The following is a 26,013-nucleotide window of genomic DNA, read 5'->3' on the forward strand; positions in this document are numbered from 1 at the left end:
ACCGGAGGGCCGTCTCCATTTCTTGGTTCATCCTCTCAGTCTGGCCATTAGATTGAGGGTGGTACCCGGATGACAGACTGGCGGTGGCTCCCAAGAGGCTGCAGAACTCCCGCCAGAACACTGATGAAAACTGGGGCCCTCTGTCCGAGACCACGTCAACAGGAATCCCATGAAGGCGAAAGACATGGTTGAGGAGCAGCTGGGCTGTCTCTTTAGCTGACGGGAGCTTAGGCAAGGACGCAAAGTGGGCCATCTTAGAGAAGCGGTCCACAATGGTAAGGATGGCCGTCTTCCCACCCGATGGTGGCAGGCCTGTCACAAAGTCCACTGAAATGTGGGACCAGGGGCGATGTGGCACCGGGAGAGGCTGCAGGAGGCCGGATGGGGCTTGGCGCGATGGTTTGTTCTGGTTGCAGGTCTGGCAGGCTCTGACATACTCCCGGGTGTCCTCCTGTAACGTGGGCCACCAGAAACGTTGTAGAAGGACGTCCCGGGTTCTCTGGATCCCAGGATGGCAGGTCAACCTTGAACCATTGGCCCACTGGAGTACATCCGACTTCAGAGCTGCAGGCACGAACAAGCAACCAGTAGGGCATGCACTCGGACCAGGCTGACCCTCTGTGGCAGCTCTCACTCTCTCCTCAATTTCCCAAGTCAGGGATGCCACAACACACGGGGACGGAAGGATGGTGTCAGGAGCATTGGCGCCATCATCCTCCCTCTGGAACTGACGCGACAGAGCGTCAGGTTTGACGTTGCGGGAGCCGGGTCTGTAGGAGAGGGTGAAATTAAACCTGGTGAAGAAGAGGGCCCATCGTGCCTGTCGAGAGTTGAGTGTCTTCGTGGTTCGGATGTACTCCAGGTTCTTGTGGTCCGTCCAAACCAGGAAGGGCTGCTTGGTTCCCTCCAGCCAGTGCCGCCACTCCTCCAGGGCCAGTTTAACAGCTAGGAGCTCCCGATTACCAATGTCATAATTTCTCTCGGCTGGGGAAAGACGCCGAGAGAAAAAGGCACATGGGTGGAGCTTCTGGTCACTGGCTGCTCGCTGGGACAGCACAGCCCCTACACGCATGTCAGATGCATCCACCTCCACGACGAACTGCCGTTCGGCGTCGGGGACTTGGAGGATGGGCGCAGAACTGAAGCGGTCCCTCAGAGTCTGAAAGGCCGTATCTGCAGGATGGGACCATCGGAAGGAAGTCTTGGAGAATGTCAGGGCTGTGAGAGGGGCAGCAATGGAGCTATAGTTGCGGATGAAGCGCCTGTAAAAATTGGCAAAGCCCAGGAACTGCTGCAGCTTCTTACGGGTTTCAGGGACTGGCCAACACCTAACTGCGTCCACCTTGGCAGGATCCATCTCCAGGTGACCCGGGGTCACAATGTAACCCAGGAATGACACCGACTGTGTGTGAAACTCACACTTTTCGGCCTTCACGAAAAGGGAGTTCTCCAGCAGGCATTGGAGGACCGTCTGGACATGGTGGATATGCTCTTCGCGGGACTTGGAGAAAATGAGGATGTCGTCTAAATAGACGAAAACATACTTGTTGATCATGTCTCTGAGGATGTCGTTGACCAAGGCCTGGAAGACTGCCGGGGCATTGGTGAGGCCGAATGGCATCACCAAATATTCATAATGTCCGGTGGGCGTGTTAAAAGCAGTCTTCCATTCATCCCCCTCTCGGATGCGGACAAGGTGGTAGGCATTACGGAGGTCGAGCTTGGTGAAGGTCATGGCCCCTTGAAGTAACTCAAAGGCTGAGGAGATGAGGGGAAGAGGGTACCGGTTCTTTACAGTGATGTCATCAAGTCCCCGGTAATCAATGCAGGGGTGCAGTGTCTTGTCCTTCTTCTCCACAAAGAAGAATCCTGCCCCAGCAGGAGACGAGGAAGGTCGGATAATACCGGCAGCCAGGGAGTCATTTATGTAAGACTCCATGAACTCCCGTTCAGGACCAGACAGGGAGTACAGACGCCCCTTGGGAGGTGAAGTGCCAGGCATCAGGTCAATGGAACAGTCATAAGGCCGATGAGGGGGCAATGAAGTCGCCTTAGCCTTACTGAACACCTCCCGGAAGTCATGGTACTCGGCAGGAACTCTGGACAAGTCAGGACAGGAACTGGAGTGCGTTGTCTGCTGGGGTACGGAGGCCTCTTTAAGGCAGACCTGGTGGCAGGAGTTCTTCCAACCAAGGATGGCCCCTGTGGCCCAGTCGATGTGGGGGCTGTGTCGACGGAGCCAAGGGTAGCCTAGGATCAGTGGAATGTTGGAAGATGACAGGAGGTGAAACCGGATGGTCTCATGGTGGTTACCGGAAAGTAGCAAGTGGACAGGAGAAGTCTGGTGAGTGACAGTCCCCAGAAGATGGCCATCAAGGGCTTTGGCAGGAATTGGGGTGTCAAGCGGAACCCTCTTAAGTCCCAGTTGTATGGCTAAGCTCTCGGCCATAATGTTGGCATCTGCACCAGAGTCTATAAAGGTGGGCAGGGTGTGTGCACCACCAGGAAGGAGGAGCTTGACTTGGAATAGGGGGCGTAAGCTTGAGGAGGAAGACTTTGCTGCCGTGTGACTCACCAGGACTTCCTCACTCACTGGTGAGCCCTGTTTCTTTAACGGGCAGCGGGCTGGGTCGAGACGACCATGAGTGTTCTGTCTCCTCTCCCTTCTCCGGGCCTGGATGCGGAGGTCCAGCCGGACAGTAAGTTCAATGAGTTTATCAAGTGTGGAAGGTAGAGGATAGGAAACCAGTTCATCCTTGATGTAGTCTGCCAGACCATGCAGAAAAGCATCGCGCTGAGCCGCAGTGTTCCAGTCGCTCCGACGGGCCCTGGTCCGGAAGTCAATGGAGAAGTCAGCCACTGACTGGTTCCCTTGGCGCAGGGAGAGCAGATCACGGGCGGCATCAGATCCGGAAGCGCCCAACCCGAACACCTTGCGTAGTTCCTCAGAGAAGGCCTGGAATGATGCACAGGCGGGAGTCCGCCTCTCCCACTCTGCTGTTCCCCAGAGGAGGGCTCTGCCGGTCAGGTTGCTGATTACGTACGCCACCCTGGCTTCCTCGGTGGCAAACGTGCATGGCTGCAGGCTAAAGAGTAAGGAGCAGGAGGTCAGGAATGAACCGCAGAGTTCAGGATTTCCATCATATCGCTCAGGGGTTCCCACTCGGGGCTCGGAGATCATCCTGGGCTGTGGCAGAGCTGGAGCAGGAGGTTCCGGTGTGGGGACTGGAACTGCAGGAGGGCGAGTGGACATCTGCTGTTGCAACTGGGCGGAGAGGGCTGCAAAGGCGTTGGCATTGGCCTCTGCAGCTCGTCTGGCGTATGCATCAGCCTCCTCTATTCTCTGCTGATGTTGCATGAGCGCGTTCTCAATCCTCTCAAACCGATTCTGTGGTGAGGGTGGTCCTGCTGGGTCCATGTCTGGCCAGATTGTACTGTAACGGGTGGTGTATGGACCCAATTGCAGTACAAAGGACTCAGAAGACAGAGGTAAAAAGTTCAACGTTTTACTTAGACTCCGGCAGACAGGCAAACGGTTTAGAAACCGGCAAACCGGAATCAGGAGAGGAGAGGCAAAGTTCTTGGTCAGGGACGGAAGGCTAGGTCGAATAACCAGGAGGCAGATGAAGCCGGGAATCAGGGACAGGCGAGGTCGGTACCGGGAAGACAGGCAGGAGAACGCTGGAAAGACTCGCATGGCAAAGAACAATCTGGCAAAGGAGTGAGTGTGGAGCTGGTGACTATATGCTGGGCTGATTGCATGTGATGAGAGGCAGCTGTGTGCACAGGTGAGTGGAGTGAACTGACGAGGTGGGCGTGGCTGACAGGTTGAGTGGGGCAGAGGCAGGATCAATGGAAAATTACTGATGCTGGATGACTGAACTGTGACATAGTGTAAATCGATGTGAACCAACCTCTGAAGTGACCGACGCATTCACTTGCAGTCAGTCATAGTTAGCACATATAGGTATTAAATATTGCTCCTCCTCAATGTAATATGTAAACTGTGCAGCTGCCTGTCAATCTGTCTGGTGTAATCTCAACGGACTGAACGGGGAGAGATTCCCTTGAAAATTGTAGGTGCAGATTTTACAACTCAATACTTGCTTTAATAATTAAACACAATGTATTATTTGCAGCGCGTTGATGCTCGTAAACACTGGGATGATTGCTACATCTGTAGTACATAATGTCAGTTCATTCATATGATATGTACCCCGTTGACACTGCAATCCAAAGGCTCTCTTTGTAATATCAATAGCTCCGCGGTGGATTAGACCTCCTAACCCTGATCTAGACAGGGTATCTGGTGACAGTAATCCATGCTGCTAATCCACGTCTTGATGTAACCGAGGACACCCCGCCTTCTCTCTCCATCCTCTCCGTCCTCCTTTTTTCTTCTCTGCTGCTGCTTTCCTGAGAGAGATGAATGGGCCATCTGTTTAGTGTACCAGCAGGGGTTATCTTAGCCTGATGGGCACGTTAGACCTGATCACCATCATTACTTAGGTTTGTGTGTGTGTGTGTGTGTGTGTGTGTGTGTGTGTGTGTGTGCTATTGATATATCTGCACAACTATTCTTTATTGTCTATCTTAATTTTCTCTTACTGTGCTTAACAATAATGATAATAATAATAATAATGGAATTCAGCTGCATTCATTTGCTTGTCCTTGTCATTCCACAGAAAAGGGTTTTAGTTGCCCCCTCCAAAGTAGTTTTAATTATTGTGGAAGAATGAAAACAATTGTTAATAGCTTGTAAAAGTAGCACTACTTTAATCCCCACCAGAAAAAGAGAAAATATTTGTTTAATATGCTTTTTTAAACCGAGACAATATGTTTGCAAGATTAAGTACAAAAAAACGGGTGCTTAGATTGCTGCTCATATTTACTTTAAATGCATGTTTGTCCGTGTTATTTAACCGTGTTTTCATATTTGTACGTTATCTCATTCGTTATCCGAGCCCTGTAAGAGCATTGGATTACTGCCTGCGTTCATATGGAGACTTATGCTAATTAGTGCTTACGATTTAGTCCATTTTTGTGAGAGAAACAGTGCGTATATTCATGTGGTAATAATGAGTCATGAATCCTCCTGTCCTCTGTCCCTTGTTAATTCTAGTGTTCCTGCAGGCAGACAGCGCTGCATGTGTTGTTGTTTGGGTTCTCTCTGAGCTACAGCTTCTCTTGAGCTGCATGCTTCGATAGCAGAGGCATTCGCTTTTTCCCTCAAGCTGAAAAAGCCTCAATTTAGTTTGCTCTAGTTTAATTTGTTTTTGCCAGTGTTGTAGTTTGGGGGGGGGGGGGGGGGGGTGGGGGCAGGCAGGTAGGGCAGGCAAAATGTACTTGTGTTGGTGCCAAGGTGTAATGCCAGTTGTGTGTGTGTGTGTGTGTTTTGCGGGAGGGTGTTCCTGCTCTGTACGCTTGCTGTGTTTGTGTGTATTTTATTCCGGAGTGTCTGGTTGGAGTGTGTGTCTTGCTGTGTTGTGGGCTGGATGTTTGTGTGTAGATTGGCGAGCTTGTGCATGTGTGTGTTTGTGATTGTGATTATGCTCTGTGAGTGCAGGGACACTGTTTTCCTCCAGTCCCAGTGTGTGGCTGCGATGCAGAGTGACGCTTATTCTTCTGATCAGTGCCAGAGCTCAGCAGGGGAGGGGGTTGGTTGGAGGTTTGGGGGATTGGAGGATTGGAGGGGGATCCACTGATCTGGGACACACATCTCTCTCTGCTTGTTTTCTTTTTATTCATCTGCCTCTGTGTCACTGTCTCTCTCTCTGTCTCTCTCTTTTCTAACTTTTCTTTTCCCATGCAGAGTTTCCTACCAAAACCAATACTTCCTGATCTTCTACAATTACTGCTACTCACAACCCTAATCCCTCCACCCAGGACTCGTCGTATTCCAGACCAATAGCCACTGCAATCATTACAAAAGGAGTCTTCAATAAATGCGTCTTGACAATCCCTTACAATAGAATCCCCTTACAGCAGGTTAGGAGACATGCTGCCAAGCTGACCTCATAGTGGCATTTAAGCCGTCGGATAATCTGCAATTTGCATACCAGCCTCATGTGGGAGTGGACGACGCCATCATCTATGTACCTGCTGCAACGAGCTCAGTTGCACCTGGATGGAACCGGTGGCTCTGTGAGAATCACTTTCTTTGATTTCTCCAGTGCATTTAACACCATCCAACCAGTGCTACTGAGTGAGAAGCTGCGGGAGGTGGGGGTTAACGCGTCCACTGTCTCCTGGATCACTGACTATCTCACAGGCAGACCACAGTTTGTCCGACTGGGCCGTGTACTGTCTGATACGGTGGTCAGTGATACTGGAGCCCCACAGGGAACTGTTCTGTCTCCCTTCCTGTTCACCTTATACACCACTGACTTCCGGTACAACTCGGGGTCATGCCATCTGCAGAAGTTCTCTGATGACTCTGCAGTGATCGGGTGTATAAGGGACGGACGGGAGGAGGAGTACAGGGCAGTAGTGGATGACTTTGTGGAGTGGGCCGGTAGAAATCACCTGCTTCTGAACGTGGCCAAGACCAGAGAGATGGTGGTCGACTTCAGGAGGAGGACGACGGCTCCACAGCCACTGAGAGTTCTGGGAGAGGATGTAGACATGGTGAAGGAGTACAAGTACCTGGGTGTCTCCATCGACAGCAGACTGAGCTGGAAGGCCAACATCAACGCTGTGTACAAGAAGGGGATGAGTCGACTCTTTTTCTTGAGGAAACTTCGATCCTTCAACGTGTGCAGCAAGATGTTGGAGATGTTCTACCAGTCTGTTGTGGCCAGTGCACTGTACTTCGCCGTAGTCTGCTGGGGGAGCAGCATTGGAGCCGGAGACACCAACAGACTTAACAAACTGGTTAAGAAGGCCGGCTCCATCATCGGCTGTAAACTGGACAGTCTGGAACAGGTGGTGGAGAGGAGGACACTGAAGAAACTATCATCCATATTGGATAACCAGGACCACCCTCTCCACCACCTACTGCAGGGACAGCGGAGCACTTTCTTCAACAGAATGATCCAGCTCCGCTGTCATAAGGACAGGTACAGGAGAACATTCCTGCCTACTGCTATAAGACTGTACAATAAATCACCTCGGGCCAAATCAAATCGTTAAACCTCTGCACTACTGTTTATTTAGTTGATTTAATATTATTCTGTTCTATTCACTGTGTATATAGTGTGCATTTTTTATATAACATCTTTACTATATTATAACTGTATATATTGTGACGTGTATTTTTCTTGTATTTTTCTTTTTCTTTTTATATAATATTAAGATTTTTTACCTGTGACGTATTGCTGCTCTGTAACCTATTGCTGCTTGTAACAAAATAATTTCCCCTCGCGGGATAAATAAAGTTAGTATCTATCTATCTATCTATCTATCTATCTATCTATCTATCTATCTATCTATCTATCTATCTATCTATAAGAGCAGGTGCATAGCCTGAAGCAGTGTTCATGAGAGCCTTAAAAGTACTACGGCAGCAGTCCACCACTCTGACCCTTGCCAGCTGATATCATGTATATCATGTGAACCAGAAAATACACACAGCCGTGGCTGACGAAACCATTCCCAGTGTGCAAAAGTCACAATAGGGCCCTAGGTCTCAAAAAACAATAAAACAAAAATGCCAGCCACAACCTGACCATGACTAGCTTGCATCTATCTATGCATCCAGTCATCATTCCCTCCTTTCAAAGCAAAATGGACACGTCTCTGAGTGTAGCTGGAGCGAGACATGCTCTAAACATCTCCATTACTCTCTGAAACCCCACTGACCTTTCTTCCCTTTCACTCTGCATGGCTGGGTCCTACTCACCATCCCTGTTCTCTGCATTCGTTCATTCACCTCCGTTCACCCTGTGACAGATTACCTTAGATAAGTGTGCCGTCTGTCCTTTTTTTCTTTATGAATATAAAGGATTATGTGTAATTACTTCTTACTCACTCACAATCTCCTAATCCCATTTGACTCAGTGTCTTATATGAATGTGGTAGTTATTTTTATACACGTTACACAATGAGAAGTTAAGCTGTTTACCAAAGACTTTGACAGTTTCTTCAATTCCAAGTCATTTCTTCAACATGAATGCCTCCCCTCCATCAGACTATAAATAGCAGGGGATTATTTTGTCGAGGCATGCTTTTTTGTTGTCTCCCCTCCAATTGTCATGTCTGGCCCCGGCTCTCCATTACAGAATCATTGCCAAAGCAAAATGGCTCATGACATATCCATAATAGCTTTGCCTAATACTGTTGTCCCTGAAATTAACTCTGCAGCATCAAAATGCTTTATCTGAGACAGAGCAATGTGTAGCAGTTGATCTGTGAACCCAACTTGGTGTTTGTGTCTCGTCTGAGGTTTTGAGCAATACTTTTGACAGCCAGACTAAATGTATGTGTTAGAGATGGTTCAGGGTGGGGAGACGCATTTTATCTATCTGCCAACACATTTCTGGTGTGTAGCCATGACGATGCCACTTCATCTCACTTCTCTTCTCTTGGTTCCTCTCCTCTCTCCTCTCCTCTTCCTCTCTCCCCTGAAAAAAGGATGATGCCTTTAATTAGTGAAGTCACGTTTATGAATGTAAATGCTGTTTATGTCTCCCTTTTAGGCTGTAGTTTTACAGTTATCACGTGATTCCTACTGGCTGGCTGCCGACGGCATTTAGGAACACACAGAGAGCGAAACAGGAAAACAGAAACATTCCAATTATTTTCTAAAGACTGAGTTTAACACTCAGATTGGAGTCTCATGGATGGAGTCAAGGCACACAAAGACACAGGGTTGTTTTTACCCACAGTTCCAGCGATACTGGAAGTGCATGTCGGGGAAAGAGTGTGGTGCTAATCATGAATTCATTAGCACACTTTGATGTCTATAGGGCTGTGTGTGTGTGTTGTGATATTTGAGTAAATCCTGCAGCTAGCAGTCCGCTACACACTTGGGTTACAGAACTAGAAGCCTCAGCTACTTTTTGCATCAGCCACATTTTGGCTGGTCTGTGGATGTTACACATTTGCACAACTAACTAAACTCCATCAGTCATCGCAAGCATAATTAATCATCTTTATAAAGTAAATAAACTATTTTGACAACGTAATTAGAATTGATTTTTTTACTGTAATGTTGTAATTTTCACTTCTTCTCAAGCATCATCACCACCAGTATCGCTCCTTATTTTGATATGCAAAAGGAATTGCACGCAACTAGATGAAAGATAAACTATGTGTTAGAATAATCAGAGTCTGTGTGTGTGTGTGTGTGTGTGTGTGTGTGTGTGTGTGTGTGTGTGTGTGTGTGTGTGTGTGTGATGTGTAGATCCTCAGAACCAAAGCATGCCTTAATTAATGGCGCTTGATGATCAGCAGGCAAAGGCAAACAGCAACTAAACAAGCTTGTCCCCCCCGTCAGGAAGGATAATTACATTTCACCAGATTCATGTGTCAGACACACACTTCAGAGTACCACTGATGAGAGTAAATGTTTTAGTTTTTTCTTTTTAGAGGTTTTAGTGTTTTATGCTAGCAAAACTATTAGTTATCAAGGGAGACTACTGGGAGGCTTTCTTTTCTGTGTTTTGTTTTGGATGTGAGCTGTTTTTGAGTGTATTAATGTTTAAACTCATGAGGATAGGTGGATGTGAAGGTGGTGTAGGAGCCTCCCCCTCCGTTTCTCGCGGTGTCTCACGCCCTTCTTTTCCCTCTTAGTCCCCTCCTGTCTTCCTTCCGTCTCCTTTTCTATTAATAATAATGTTGTAATAAAGTTGTCTGGGTGTTTCAGAAGAGCACTTTGTTATGGCCGTCCCTTAAGCTAGCTAAATGAGCTTCCAGTGCTGTTCTCTTATGTGAGATTAATATGCAGCTCCTGTTTTTTATTTTTAACATTATGGGCTCACTGACCCGCCATTGCTCCTCAAGTAGCAGGAGCAGCTTCCACTAGGTCCTTCTCTAAACCTCTCTCTTACACTTTTTCTCTTTGGTGGGTGGACACAATAACAAAAACCCCTTTCAGTGCAATCGCACTGCTGCAAATGACAATTTGGTGAACGTGGTAATGTTTTTTTTTCCAGACTCCTAAATGTGTAACTCGGCACTTCACTTTTGCGACAAGTGTTTCTATTATTATGTCCACAGCCTGTAATTCCCGGCCCCTTTCTCTCCCTTCACCCTTCTGCTTTACGCCTGCGTCATAGCTATGCTAATGATCGCTCTTTGACTCTCACTCCTCCATAAACAAACACACACACACACACACACACACACCTGAACACACGCACGCACGCACGCACGCACGCACACACACACACACGTCACTTTTTCTATCTCTGTATCAGTTTTCATTCCTCTCATCATCCTCTCTGGTCCTCTTATCATGTGTGGAGAGGCTGTCTGCTCTGTGCTTTCTCTCTCTCTGCCTGCAGGAGATGGAGGGGAGATTGGTAAGATTGCAGTGAGGTTGCGTTTGTCGCCACCACAACTTGTGATTGCTTGGATATGAACCTGAGATGAGATCTGTGGCTGGATAATGCCAGGTTGCTCCACCATTTATGGGTGAAAGTGTTCATAGTGATTATAGTTTTTTTTAAAAAGTTACAAATTTACGAAGTAGATTTATTTTTAGAGTTAAAATTACAAGGTTGTTATAATGGGATAATTATAATTGGAATGTTATGCTTAAACAAACACAACCATGACCGTAAAAAATGGTCTATTTTGCTGATTGAGATGAAACTCTTTCGTAGCTTTACTATGGCTGACACTAAAAGGTGTTTCCTGTCTTCATCCTGTACCTCTCGCACAGCAACATACAGATTGTCATGAATTGAATTTGGAAAGAAGCAATGTTGGTTAACACCTTGATCACAACTGCAAACCCTCTGTCTGCTGTTTGCCTATGGATTTAAGGTTGTTGTTGTTAGACTATTTTATATTTTTCTGCAAAGAACAAATGTAAGAAAAGCATCTGATGATTGTATTTTCACGTGATAGTGATATGGGTTGACCACACCAGGTTGACACTATGGAGTTCTAGTGCAGAATATGATTTGGATTAGTGTCGCAGGACTTTCATTCTTGCGTGTGTCTGTGTAAAACTAATATCTGGATACTACCCAGGTGAACACCACTCCTCATAATACCCAGTTGCCGTTGGAGAGGTCTAATGAGCAGGTGACACACACGTGGGACCACCGTGTCTACAGGAAATGCTGTCGTTTCCCCTTGATAATCTGTGCTGGTGTGTGTCTTATGCTGGGTGCTGGGCTTGCATGCCAAACATTCACTAAATTGCCATGGTTTTACATGCATGTGTGTGTGTGTGTGTGTGTGTGTGTGTGTGTGTGTGTGTGTGTGTGTGTGTGTGTGTGTGCGTGTGTGGGTGTGTGTGTGGATGCCTGTCTACTATGGCTGTGTGTATGCTGAGACTTTGCAAATGACCTAAGGACTGTAGGGAAGCTTATTCTGCAAACACTTGCATTTCCCTGCTAATTGTTCCTCTTCTGCTCGTAAACCTCCTACTTTGTGTGTGTGTGTGTGTGTGTGTGTGTGTGTGTGTGTGTGTGTGTAGGTATGTTAAAGCAAGAAAGAAGGTCCTTTTCTCTCTGCTAGCAGTGTCAGGAGGTGAGCTGCCCTATTGGGAGAAAAGAGAAAAATTGCCAAAACATGCAAATTGCTACTCCAAGGGGAGAATCAATTAGGTGCATAGCGGCTGGAGCAGAAAGGCGAGGAGGGGTGAGGAGGGGCAGGGGTCCATGCAGTGAGATGGTGCGGAGCCATGCTGATCACCTCCTCTGAGACGATGCATTACTCCTCCTCTTCTGTCACCTTCCTCAATCCATGGACTGATCCTATTGGCTAAAGCTCTCCCTGCACAATGTTTTTTAAACCTCGACTGAGCCTCAGCCTCATTCCTTTCTCTCTCTAGCCCACTTTTTTTCTAATTATAGATGCTGCTAAAGTCTCAAGTGTGTGGCCTCTTCACCTGTTTTCCTCATTATTCTTTGTAAAGATGCTCTGCTTTAATTTGTGCTAGATGAAATTAGAACGTAGATCTTCATATGCATAATGTTTATCCATCAATACCATGTGATTGTTGCCTTGAATGTGTAGTCACGTGTTTGTGCTGTTTATGTTGCTGTTGTTCACCGGGTTTTGTTTCTTCCCTCTTTAGGTTCATAATGTCCTCCATCTCAAGAGAGGCTTGATCCTGATTGGCCGACGGTACTGGACTGTGCCTCCCTCCCTCTCCTCACCACTCCCAACCTCAGAACAGCCATGACGTCCCTCACCGGGACACGGACCTGCTTTTTTGTATGCTGCTTCCTGTCCAGTCTGGAGCTTCCTGTGACGTCACAGACAGTGGTGCAAGCCCCACAGGCTCACAGTGCCGGCTCCCAAGTGATCACAGCATCCCTTCAGGAGGAGGAGTATGCATCATTTCGCGCTGAGAACCCCGAATGGACATTCAACCATCTGGCAGTGGACTATCGCAACGGCAATGTTTATTTGGGAGCCGTTAATCGCATATACAAACTGTCCCCGGGCCTGGAGGTCCAGGTGTCCCACGAGACTGGCCCGGATGAAGACAACCGCAAGTGCTACCCACCACGTATCGTCCAACCCTGTAGTGAGCCGCTCACACTCACCAACAATGTCAACAAGATGCTTCTGATGGACTATCGGGAGAACCGGCTGCTGGCATGTGGCAGCCTCTACCAGGGCATCTGCAAACTCCTTCGCCTAGACGACCTTTTCAAACTAGGAGAGCCCTTCCACAAGAAGGAGCACTACCTCTCTGGCGTCAATGAGAGTGGCTCCGTATTTGGCGTCATTGTGTCGTATAGCAATGCCTCTCCGGACATGCTGTTTGTAGCCACAGCAGTGGATGGCAAACCAGAGTACTTCCCTACCATCTCTAGCCGCAAGTTGACCAGAAACTCGGAGGAGGATGGCATGTTTGCCTACGTCTTTCACGATGAGTTTGTGGCCTCTATGATTAAGATTCCCTCAGACACCTTCACTGTCATCCCAGACTTTGACATATACTACATCTATGGCTTTGCCAGTGGGAACTTTGTCTACTTCCTGACTTTGCAGCCCGAAATGGGGGGTGGGCCAACCACTGGATCCTCCTCTACCGGTCGGGAACAGGTCTACACCTCCAAGATAGTCCGCCTTTGCAAGGCCGACACCGCCTTCAACTCCTATGTGGAGGTGCCTATTGGATGCATTAGTGGCAACGTGGAGTACCGGTTACTGGAGGCGGCCTACCTGTCCAAAGCTGGTGCCATACTGGCACGTTCACTAGATGTGGCACCGGACGATGACGTTTTGTTTGCCGTTTTCTCAAAAGGCCAGAAGAGGCGTCCGCGCCAGGCCTCGCAGGACTCTGCACTGTGTGTCTTCTCTCTGCGGAAGATCAATGAGAAAATCAAGGAGAGGCTGCAGTCGTGCTACAAGGGAGAGGGCACACTAGACCTGGCTTGGCTCAAAGTCAAAGATATTCCCTGCAGCAGTGCGGTGAGTACTCATAGAATACACACACACACACACACACACACACACACACACACACACACACACACACACACACACACACATATTTGTGACTTCCACCCACATTTATAGACACAAGTTTATTGAAAGTACTGGGAAAATATATACTGTATTGGTAGTTTCTTTTTATTCCACACATACTTTGCGTGCACAAGTACACACATTCCTGACTGTAACATGTAGTACTGTATTCAGAACAGCAGGTGTCGAGCAGTTCTGTTTTAAGTAGAATGTATCACACCCATTTAGGAAAAGAGTATTATATTAGACTGCATTCAGGAAACTAAACCTTGACGTCTTGTTATTCTTCTAATTGTTTGTTACTGAAGGACACTACAGGTGAGTCCCTCTGAAGGAAAATCATTTGTGGACACTCTCCCAATGTCACTTTAATGAGCCTCGGCTCACTGCGGGAAACCTTAATGAACACTCTCGGATGGGTTTGTGCTCCATCCCTTTTTGATGCGATATTAACCATCCACTGCCTCTTTTAATACACTCACCCTTTAAACAATGCAGCCGAATGCTCAGCCAAATTACCATAATTCCAATCTCCATAACAGCATTACAAATTCAGTGATTCAGTTCATTTGATTTCTCACTTTGTGCACATAAAAAACAAGGTTAAATTGGGTGTTACGTGTTTAGACCACCTTCACAAGCAGCCAAAGCCATTCTTTGTCTTGATCTCATTACGCAGTGTGCATTTGTTAGTTAACATGTTCCTCTACACGAGTCATGTGCTCACTTGCCAATTTCGAGTTCAGAGGGGTGTAGATGATGGGTTAAAATATAAGACCACTCTGAAGAGGTGCGTTTTTTTTAACATGTAGATCAATTAATGGGGTATCGTTGGAAATGGAAAATTATGCAATTTTTATTTGGAGTAGTTTCAATAACTGTGTTACTCATAGATAATTCATGAAAGTACTTGTACAGTGTTTCTTTTTTAAATAAAGACAAAACGTAGTGCATTACACCACCATGTGTTTTGTATCGTTAGAGAAGACTGAATGAGTGAATACACTGGTGAGCAAAAAAACACATTCTGATGCCTAGAAATATAATGGAGCGATGATTAGTATCGTCCTTATTCTGACCAGAACCTCATTGTTTCATTGAGGTTCTGGCAACAATTACATACATAGGATGTTGCGTACCTACTGCAGTTCCATATATGTACAGAGGCACTTCTTTCATAGTTCACAAAACAAACACAGCACGAGTCACAAATTAAATAACATGATACAGGAAAAAACTATTATTTTCATTCCAAGAGCCACAACAGAAAATGTATATATCCAGAAATACTTCTAACAAGAATGTGATTGTCTGGTCGTGACCATATTTCATGAACATAAATTTGATCCTCTCACTGCGCCTCAGTCCATATTGTTCTGACCTTAGCCATGCTCTATCTCAAGCCATTATGAAGTTGACCCGCTCTTGTGTTTGATTCGGGAATCACAGTGTTTATCTATTAATCCGTCTCTGGCACGGCACACGTGCCGCGGTGCCTTTGTCTGCTGCTTGAGGGCCTGATAAATCATGCCCAGGGTGGAGCTGTCAGCGGCGAGAGGAAGTGTGAGGGAGCACACGGGGGTTAGCGCTGAGGAATGATGCCATTTCAGCATGCGCCGCAGTATCGCCATCGCCACTGCATAAATTAGACCCTGCTGAAGAAGTGACGGTGGACTCTGCAGGAGATAGATGCGTTGTGACACAAACACACACACTCACACACACACACACACACACACACACACACACACACACACACACACACACACACACACACACACACACACGTGCCATCACACTTGTAAGTATGGCTACTGCAGAGATGAGCATGGTGACGTTTAAAGGCAGAGAGAGGCTTTTGATGAAGTGTAATAATGGCAATAGATAAATTGTTATCTGAAAGGCTTATTGAATCATTTATTTGAATGTTGATAATTCTAGGTTGTTGATCAGGAGTAATATTTAAATACATGGACACACATAAATCAAGGGCCTATTGCTTGAGCGTTAGTAAATTAGTAGATGTAAATATAGGCCGTATATATTCATATATATATATATATATATATATATATATATACATATACATATGTTTTCACAATGAGACCATGTTAAGATAAAGAGTTGTGGGCAAACATAACTCCCATCTCTCGAGTGTTTCTGTGATGGATGGTTGGTGTCTCCAATATCCCATGGTTGATTTTTTTTTTTATGAATCGTTGGTTGTTAGTCACTGATTAATTCCTTTGGCGCTTTAAATGATGTATGACTGGGAGCGCCGTGTTTCTAATATCATCAGAAGTGTAGTTTAAACTCCTTGTTCACATCCTCTCCGTTCTGTTTCCCTTTGGTGCAGAGAGCCAACATAGACATACACAGTACACACACATGCTCACTCTTTATTGAAAACACCAAACTACGGTGCTCACAATATTTTGGACGTTGGAGTGCTTTCATTGCACTCACTCCAATTGAGTTATCAGACAACCACACACTGTACTATACAGTAAATATCAAATAAGGGTCTTACTGATGCTCTTACAACTCCTCCATAATCTTGCTTTATTTCCTCTCATTCTTTCCTGGTAAAAACATTAAGGACTGTAATGAAAAGCTGCTGTGTAAGAATATATGGTCTAATGTATGTACATAAACTGCATGTGGACAATGTGGGCAGGTGTCTTTCAGATTTCATAATAATAAAACAAGTATATAATGTCCAGTGGAAAGTTTAGTTTAATAGATTTAATAGATTTTTCAACTTATTTAAAGGGCCTCTGGCCCACAATAGCAGCTCATTATCATATTTCTTTCCACTTTGTAGTATTGGTGGTATTTTATGACCTTGCAGCTTTGCAAGAGGACATTGTTTATTCTAATGGTCAGTGTTCACAGCAACACAACCAGTTTTGTATTTGTCGGCGACACAGTTGACCTAAACTTGTAGAAGATAGAAATGTGTGAAAACCTAAATTGACTGAATTGACTGAAACCTTTATAGTTATTTTGGAAGGAAACATCATCAAAGTAGTGATATGTTGAAGGACACAGGCCTGAGTAGGACAGTATTAACACTCACTCCCGTTAGGCTTTTGTTGCTTTACATCATCTTTAAGAGGCTTTTAGTCAGAGTAGGTGAGATGGAAAGAGGGAGAAGTTGTGAAGAAAAAGTATGCGCAGAGAGTGATATGATGGGTGAGGGAGCAGTTGAGAGGATATAAGAGAGTGAGTAAGGGGGGGATGCTTCCTCTCTCCCCCAAATGGCCACGCTTGGCTGAGCCACATAATGCATGCTCAACAGTATAAGTCTACAAAGGACCTGCATCCATAGATCATTGTGAAGTGGCATGTGACCTATAAAAAAAAAAACCCTGCTGCCTGCTCCCTCCATGTTCACAGTGTCAGCAGAAACACAACAGAACAACAAAACAGCGGGATCGCAATAAATTCCCTCTCTGCTCTCTTCTCTCTCATCCTTGCTTCGTTGCTCACCGCCTGTGCCGCTCTTCTCTCCTTTAGCCGGTCCTTCTTCTCATTCCGTTATGCTTCCCCTCCTCGAGTCTTTTGCTCCCCTTTATTTCCTCCTCTAATGCCTCCCATAAGCATGGGGTGAAGTTTTGTCTCTCACCCCCCCCCCCCCCCCCCCCAAACATCGACGGGAGAATTACAAGGTCGCCTGTAAGTCCCTGACGGGCCACGGCCATCCCCTCATCCCTTCTACTAATGGTCATTAATTACATGTCATTAACTAGCATGCCACGGGCCATTCTTCCACATTTGTCATGTGCTATCGACTTCACGTTCTGAATTCACTCCAATTAATTAGATTATTCTATTCGGCTGCTGCCGTTTCTTTGAGTCTTTTCCTTGATCTCTCTCATGGTCCTCCCAACACACACTCCTCCACGGCTTGTTTCATCCTTCACTTGGAAAGAACTTTTCCAATATGACATTCTGCGTCTTCCCACCAATGCTCGTATTTCACGTTATCGACTCTTTTCTGTCTTCTATCTTCTTCCATGTTTGACCAACCTTTGAATGATGTTGTCTCTTGCGCTGACCGACTCCATCCCTCCTCCTCCTGATTGCGGAGCTTAATCAGTGGCTGGCTGCTGCTGCTGATGAGTCAGTCTAGGCCACATCCTCAGGAAGGGAAAGGCTATTGGATTCATTAAGGACATCCAGACTGCCCCCCCTCCCCACTTCACCCCACTCCATCCACATATCCACTATCCTGCTTGCTCGCTAATTAAATCTCCATACATGATACCTCTTGCTAAAGGTCAGAATCCATCACAGTATCATTATTCTGTGATTAAACAAATGTCTCCCACTTCCTAGACTATACTCTGCTGGCTGCTCCCCACCTAAAAACACTGACTGACTTGGGTGTCTTCATTTCTTTGTCATTTTTGTCTTTTGTTGAGCTGTTGGAACTCTCTTTTCCCACCACCTAATTCCACCGAGTACTGTACAATACTTAAAAAGTAATTTAGCAAAATACATGGATTTACCAATACAATTTACCAAGCTATTTCAAATGTGATTCTGGCTGTATTAAATATTTTGAAGCTTTGGATGTCTGTTCATTCTGTTTGAACCCGGTATTTCCTCACAGTTGCAGATAAAGATCAAGCTCATGAGATCCAAACTTTTATAATAACTCCCAAGCGGTGTCAGTCCAAAGGTCAAAACTTATTGATAAATGTAGTCATTTTAAAATGTTGCAACATCTAACGAATTATTCCATCTTCAATATATTTGTTAACATTTAATCTTTCAAAAACTACATTTTTACTGCAGTCAAAACTTGCGCACCTATATTAACAGGGTGGTCTAGCAGCAATCTAACAGCACCATAAATTACATTTATATATCCACAAAAAGAAAACAACTTATTTTAAACTTTATTTTAGGGTGATGACATCATCAAATTTATCAAAAGACATTCAAAGTTTCATTTGAAAACCCCAATAGAAGCTTCAAATGTAAAAATATGACATTCGGTACAGCCCTAAATGCAATCAACTACAACAACTATTACAATCAATCCTGCATATATCATAGTCATGCATTTTGTTGAATAGGTTTTGAATTTGTGAGTTGTTTAACTGTATAACATTATGCTAAAAGATATCTCTAATATGTTTTCCATCAACATAAATGTAACACACTTAAATGTGATGCAGTCCAATTTAACACCCCCACTAATAACATCCTGACACATGACCATCAACTTCTCTCTCGCACAGCGTCAACAAAAAGGAAATATGAAAGCTGCGTTGGATTGCGATAATATGGCTGACTTGTTTTTCTCAATTTATTTTGTTTATCACTTGAATAAATACAGTTTTTGGTAGAAAACAAGACGGTAATGCCTAGTAATCATTCAAAAATAAATAATGAAAGATGTTCTGCCGGTGCACAGTGATACGGAACACATAGGTTAGGGAATCATCCGACACATCTCTCTCTTTATGATATTGAGTTCTATTTTCAGCTCCTAATTTGATGTCTTCCAGCAGTTTGTGTATTCCCTTCGTTTTTTGTTTGATTGTTTTCCCTACCCAATATTTATCATTTGTCATAGCGGCTCAGCTAATGGTTGGCAGGTGCAAGTATCTCCAAACATGAATTAACAACATATCACAGGCTTATCAAAGCCTTGCCTCCTCACATTGAAACTGCTAAATAAATCAATTCAGGCACGTCTTGAGAAGTATGTGTACAGCCATATTCATACACACTTCAATATACGCATATTTGGGCATTGAACCAGCCCTGTGTGTGTGTGTGTGTGTGTGTGTGTGTGTGGGGGGGCATATATTCTTTCTTTTTTCATTGTGACTGGCTTTCGAAACAATTCCCAAAGCGCCATGCAAAGGGGAAGTTAAATCTACTTGGTGACAGGGCTCGTACTCGGCATCGACACTTGCATTCAAACTGACTTTTGAGCATGATTCAGTCAGTGATGCAAAAAAGACTCACTCCTCACTGCCTTAACGAAATGACAAAGAGCACTGAACTCCAGCCATCAAAAACAGATTCACAATGACTCCTGCTCTTACCAAGACAATGCATTGCACATTATTTTTTTTTTTTTTTTTAGTTTAACCAGTTTTCACAGGAGCGATATCGCTGTTTATCATAGAATATGCTCTGTATCCATGTTCCTTTCTCTTAAAGCAGCCATTCATCTTAACAACACACTGACCTGCCCAACATGATTCCATCCTTGAGCTAATCTCACGGTCACTGTATTCATTTCATCCCAGAATTGTTTTACTGTTCTTACTCTTTTGCTAATATATTTATATTCAGAAGTAATCATGTGTCAGTGTAAGATCATTTCACCAGCAGGGCTTCTCTCTTGCTTTGATATTCTGCATCTCGCTGCGTTTCTGCCTGAAGCGGTCTTCTTAAAGCAGAAGAGCCCTCAGATGGCTCAATTGAGTAGAAGGTATGACAGTTTCCTAAACAGAGGAGGAGATATAGGAGAATGATTTATGGAAACGGGGCACCTGTGTGTAGTGCGCAGCTCACTGTGTATGTTTACTCCGTGGTGAGTTCTGTCACCGGTGTGATGGAAGGCACCATGGATGAGTAGTCAGACAGACAAAGTCTTGGCACAGTAGCCAGTGGTCCATCTGATGCACATCAGCACACACTCTCTCTTACTCACAGGCACACAAACAAATAAAATCTAGAGAGCTTCATTTAAACTTGCAGAATCAAAGGTTTTAGCTAAATGAAGAGGTTGCCAGATGTGATCCCACAGTGGAAGCAGACACTTTAATAACAGAACCTACAGGAATGAGAGTAAATAATGCAGGCAGGTAACAAGCTGAAACGCAAATCTGGTAACAGATGCTCCAAACAAGCAATGAGGGCCGATATTACAACCCACAGTGAAAACACACACCTATAAATACACTGAAACTAATTAGTGAACAATACACAGGTGGGCAGGCAGGAAGCTGATTGATGGTAGAAACAATTGGACCGGGGCAAGGCGAATGAGGCCTATTAAACACAGGTGATACACAGAAGAATGAAGTAAAACAAACAGAACACTTAAGGCAGAGAACTTTAAAATAAAACAGACCAATCAAAACCCCAGACTATGACAAGTATATTTGCAGTAAAGCTAGCATGCTGTGAGTTAAACATTCTCCGACATGTATTGATTTACTTCAAGGTGACTCATACAGCCAATGTTTTCAATGTTAAGCTCAATGTTGACATATCTCACAATGAACACTGCGAACCCATTTAAAGCGTGGCATAATTTTCTAGCGCTGCCAATCAGCCTGGCAGGTCAGTCATTTTGCACAGTAGGCTAGAGGAAATACTGGATGTCGAAGCGGCTAATTAAACGGAGAGAACCACTAGGGTGTATTTTTTAAATTTTTACTCCTCCAGTCTTTCTTTGTAAGGGAAGTTCTGCCATGTAATCATCCATAACTCTCCAGTAAAACAATCAACCAAATGTTGCATTTTTATTATAAAAACAAGATGCACAATGACAAAACATTGGGGAAGAAAGTCATCGAAACTGCCACATGGAGTATAATAATGCATTAAAGAGGAGTAGCTAGTGCAAGAAAATGGACTCTTTAGAGCCTCCAACGGTTGAGCAGCGACATGAAGCGAAACCTCTCTGCGGTTTAATGCGTGTCATTAACTTTGTGAACTTGCAGCCGATGGAACGTGCCCTCACAACAGCGCAGACCCAGATTAGGCTGTACATCAGAGAGCGTCGGAGAGCGGATCTCTTTCAGTCCCCGCTAATCGCGTAGAGCAACTCTCTCTCTCTGCTGCCCGCTCTCATTCTCACCACTCTGGATCTGCTGATCCCTCTGCACAGTCCAGAAGAGAGCTCTCTTTGTGCCGGTGCTGGCAGGCCAACAGCAGTAGAGAGATGGATATGGGTGAGAGTGACCTGATTCTGCCTCGGTGCCTGGCCTCCGCCCAAATACAGGGACTCTGCTCTCCTATCCCTCTGTCTGTCGGGAGGAACCCTCCGTCTTTCTCCTCTGTTGCTGTGCTGCGGTGACGTGTGCTGAAATACCTTCCACACCTGAGCAGGGATCGAGTTTATAGTTTCAAGTCATTCGAGTTGTCAGTCCCTGTTGATAATCTAGCAGTTTACACATATTCAGATGCAACACTCGTACCAGTAATCATTAGTTTCAGTCGTTTCAATCAAAGGGATGTATGCAGTATGTTATCAAACACGTATGTGTGAGTTGTTGGCACTTTTGTTGAGTCCTACAAGAATTCATAACTTGTGTTTGTGCAGAAGTTAATAAAATCAGATCTGTGAATACAAGCAGGGAGACGAAGAAAAAGAAGACAGAAAATCATCCTCAAGGTCCGCATGCAGACGGTGTCTGCCAATGGTTGGACATATTGCAAAGCGCTGGCTATCGTAAAGAATAAGCAGTGATAATGGAACCTGTTTGAATCTGTTTGAAAATGAGATGGGTTAAGAGGAAGAAAAGGGGCATAAAGTGTGATAGATGCTGTGACAGGGGTGTCATATTGGCAGACAATGTCAAGGGCTACATTGATGTTATTTGGTATTCTGACTAGAGACATCTTTGGCATCACAACTACAAATGTCATGTTTTGCTGGTGGCGTAATGAAAATGTGTCTGCTTCCTGAAAGGGCTGACAGACGAAGTATATTTCATTAGATTGCAGAATGCGGGACAGAGATGGCAGCTATGATTGGCAACCAGTAGAAATAATACAGCATGTGTCAGTGACGAGAGATGAAAACACACACACACACACACACACACACACACACACACACACACACACACACACACACATTTTCACATGTATAAAAGCAGCCTCTTCTTGAACATAGATCACCCACCACTTACGCAGACACACACACGTGTGTGTTGACAGATACTCACAGATAATGTCAAGTGATTTTTTTTAATGACAAAAACCACTCTTACTCTTTTTGGAAAATGAATCAATCTTTGGAGAAATGGCTGCACCTTTTATCATCTTTTGAGGCTGCATTCAATCACAGAGGCTCCAAATACTACAAAGTACTCCATTTTGCTTGTGATGGGCCGTGTTAACCTTTGAACTCTGGGACGTTGAGGCTACTTTAGAACTAATGGCGACACAGAGAGGGTGTTTCTTTCTGTCACAAAAACACGGAACCTTAACGGATGCACGTAGAGAAACCGCTCCACTGGTGAATGGAGAAACATACAGTAAGTGGACACGATAGTGGGGACCGGTGTTGGCTTGATATACCTCAGAAAGGAGAAATAATTGTGTTGATTATGAATAGTTATCTCAAAAAGAGGGGGGACAGGTTAGCAGGTACTGTGATTTCATATGGTGACCCTGGTTCTCATCAGAGCTCCATTTATCTGGCAGTGAGACGCCACATGAAGGACCTGCAGAGAGTGCATTCTCCACAACAGCTTATTCTCAAAAGGTTGGAGGAGGAGGGCAACGAGAGGGTGGCGAATTGAAGGAAAAATTGTCCACTTAAGTTTCTTTTGTGCACCAATATTCATCATTGTTGACTCACGTTGGCATTTCAGCATTGGTATTTATCATCTCTCCTTCCTCCTTCCTGTCTTTGGCCTTGCTGCATTTTGTCCTCATCTCAACCTTCTAACCGTATGACATGATCTTGACCCAAATTCAGGTCGTCTCTATCGATCACTCATCCCATTTCGTATAACCCCGTGTCGTAGCCCGACGCTCAATGTGGTCTCGACCAGCCGTGTTCCATTTGTCTAATGAAAGCAGGCCTCATATTTCCTCTGTGTCAGTCTGAGGCTTCTGATGATGATGATGGCCTTTAGTGAAAGGTTGTGAGGAGACACTTGGTGCTTGCGAGATTGATTGAAAGCCCAGGGGGTGCACTTCCAAGAGTAAAAAAAACAGAAAATAAGACCCCTTACGACTGATGTTTTCGGTGTGTTTTGAAAGAACATAGCGGCAGCGTCAACTGCCGAGGCCTCTCTCCCAACAGCTACACACCACATTGCTGAGCTATTAATCAAGAACAATGTCTGCCTCAGTCCTGAACCCAGTGTTTCAAATCCATCCACACACAGAATAATGACCAATCCCCAGCACCATTATTCTCTTATCAAAACCCATAAGTCATTCTGCCCACAGTGACTGCTATGAATATTGCCCCGGCAAGGTAAAACACATGAATGCAAAAATAAAATGTAGAGAGACACTGTACATGAAACACACCTATCTGCATTTAATAAGAAAATCACAGCAGCATGTCCACACAGAACGTTCTATTTCTCCCCACTCTCATTCAAATGTTGTTTATATATTTAGATGAATTGCAGTGATTTGCCTCGGTGTGATGATGCAGCTTTTTTCTTTTTTTTCCATTTCACTCAGCTCACTTAGACTCTTTTCACATTGAATATCTTGCCGCTCTGGCATTTCTGTAGTAGCTGTAGCGTTGCATGGACGGTGGGGAATTGTGCCTGACGGAGCACCCTCTGGCTCTGTTACAGAGCTGGAGCCTGACTGCAGTCTTCTTCCATCTTCATCTTGCTCTTACTTCTTTCCACATTTGCCGTTTCTTGCATTTTGGACTGGCATACAAATGCTCACACAGACTTTCACATACAAACTGTTTTTGACCTCTCCCTATAATGTCTGTCCATTTAAAGAAATGCATTCACACAAAATATTCTCATTTGCATTAATGTTGAATTCACTCTTTACTGTTCATCAGACCAGGTATAGGTTTGTATCTGGATAACCATGTTGAATACCACTACCAGACTCTCTGCCTAACTTAACCAAACCTCCCCCACTTAAGACCTTTGTGGCATGCAGCTCCAACCGAAGGAAGAATTCATGAAGCGCTAAGTAATATTTCTAGTATTAACGAGGGAAAGTGAATCATATTTGTGATGTATTCTTCTCTTCCTTTCCACCGCAGCTCCTGACCATTGACGACGACTTTTGTGGCCTCGACATGAATGCGCCGTTGGGCGTGTCCGAGATGGTGCGAGGCAAGCCTCTCTTCTCCGACGCCGTTGACAAAATGTCCTCCGTCATCGCGTACGTTTACAAGAACCACTCACTGGTGTTTGTGGGCACAAAAAGCGGACGAGTCAAGAAGGTAAGGAGCGGGAATGCAGCATGAACGGAAGCGGAGATGGCTGAAGTGATGGGCACAGAGATTTGGTTTCTCTCTTTGAGAATGTGGAGTAAGGCCTGGGAATTGGGGACTGCTGGATTGGAGGAAGGATAGTAGTAGTAAGGCAGTTTGACTTTCAGACAAATCGGCTGAGTCGGCTGCATTTGCAGAGGGGGAAGAGGTGTGTGTGTGTGTGTGTGTGTGTGTGTGTGTGTGTGTGTCAATGAAAGAGAGGGAGAGTGAATTGTGTGTACTTCACTGTGGAGAGAATTTAAATGTGCCTGTGTGTGTTTTGGGGGGGGGGGGGGGGGGGGGGGGGGTCAGGAGAGCCCCTCGAGGGTTTTTTATTCCTAGAGCCAAGCCTATCTGGTATCTCTCAACATCCTCCTCATCCACTGCACCATATCACACGTACACGAGGGTACACACAGTATCGGGAGTATTGGCTGTCCTTTTCCTTCACTTTGGACTTGAATAAAATCCAGAGCCCTGGGGGCAGATCGTAGCACACATCAGCATGTTGGAGAAGTTGCTAGACAGCACAGATCAGCATGTTGCAGAATTGATTAGACAAAGTTTCTTATCTGTTTCTTGAGGCAAATTGAGGGATCAGAATAGAATGAAATACATCATTTACGAAGTGATTTACTTAACTGCATTACAGTAGCAGTAACATAAACTAGGATATTTAATATCGAGCAGTATTATTTTTTACATTTTTGTTCATCAATTTGTAATATAGTGGAGGGAATCTTGGTTATTATTGCATTATTAGTAATTGCATGGGCTCTGATAACCTATGGAAATGTCTTTGCAGCCGGGAGTGTCGGCCATCGTGTTTGTGAGCATCTTTGACCATAGCTGCCTCTCCCTTGAAAAACATGTCACACTCCGTGTGACAGCAAAGCCCTCGGCTAAACAAGATTTGTCTCCTCGGAGTTAAACAGTACTGGATAAGCTGGGTTTTGGCGTGTTGTTGCTTCCACCCTAGACTCCCCTCATGCCCCTGTGCCCTCCCCCCCATGTGGCAGCCCTTTTCTGGGCTAATGGGATGATGCACTGCTGCTAGGTGTGATAGAAGGGTGGTAGCTCCTGTGCTTTCACTCCCCACTTCCTCGCACACACATATCATCGCGGGGCCATGACTGAGACTAATTCTGGGGCAGTGAGCCTCACAGGCCTGGGAAAACCGGTATTGAACAGAGAGGAGGAAAGAGAGATGGAGAGAGTGACTGAGGGAGGCAGAGGAA

The 26,013-nt window shown here is 45.2% G+C and overlaps 1 protein-coding gene across 1 annotated transcript in view; it reads left to right on the plus strand.

Moving 5' to 3' along the window:
• Positions 1 to 26,013, plus strand: part of plxna4 (plexin A4) — a 225,871-nt gene that overhangs the window by 17,498 nt on the left and 182,360 nt on the right. The window contains exons 2-3 of the mRNA XM_068721314.1: positions 12,194 to 13,542; positions 24,563 to 24,745. Coding sequence (XP_068577415.1) covers positions 12,298 to 13,542; positions 24,563 to 24,745 — 1,428 coding nt within the window. The 5' untranslated portion in view covers positions 12,194 to 12,297. The remainder of the gene's footprint in view (positions 1 to 12,193; positions 13,543 to 24,562; positions 24,746 to 26,013) is intronic.

Source organism: Cebidichthys violaceus, unplaced genomic scaffold, assembly GCF_023349555.1.
Source record: "Cebidichthys violaceus isolate CVI_PGR_0920_01 unplaced genomic scaffold, fCebVio1.0.p SCAF_27, whole genome shotgun sequence".
In the NCBI taxonomy this organism is placed as follows: Eukaryota; Metazoa; Chordata; class Actinopteri; order Perciformes; family Stichaeidae; genus Cebidichthys; species Cebidichthys violaceus.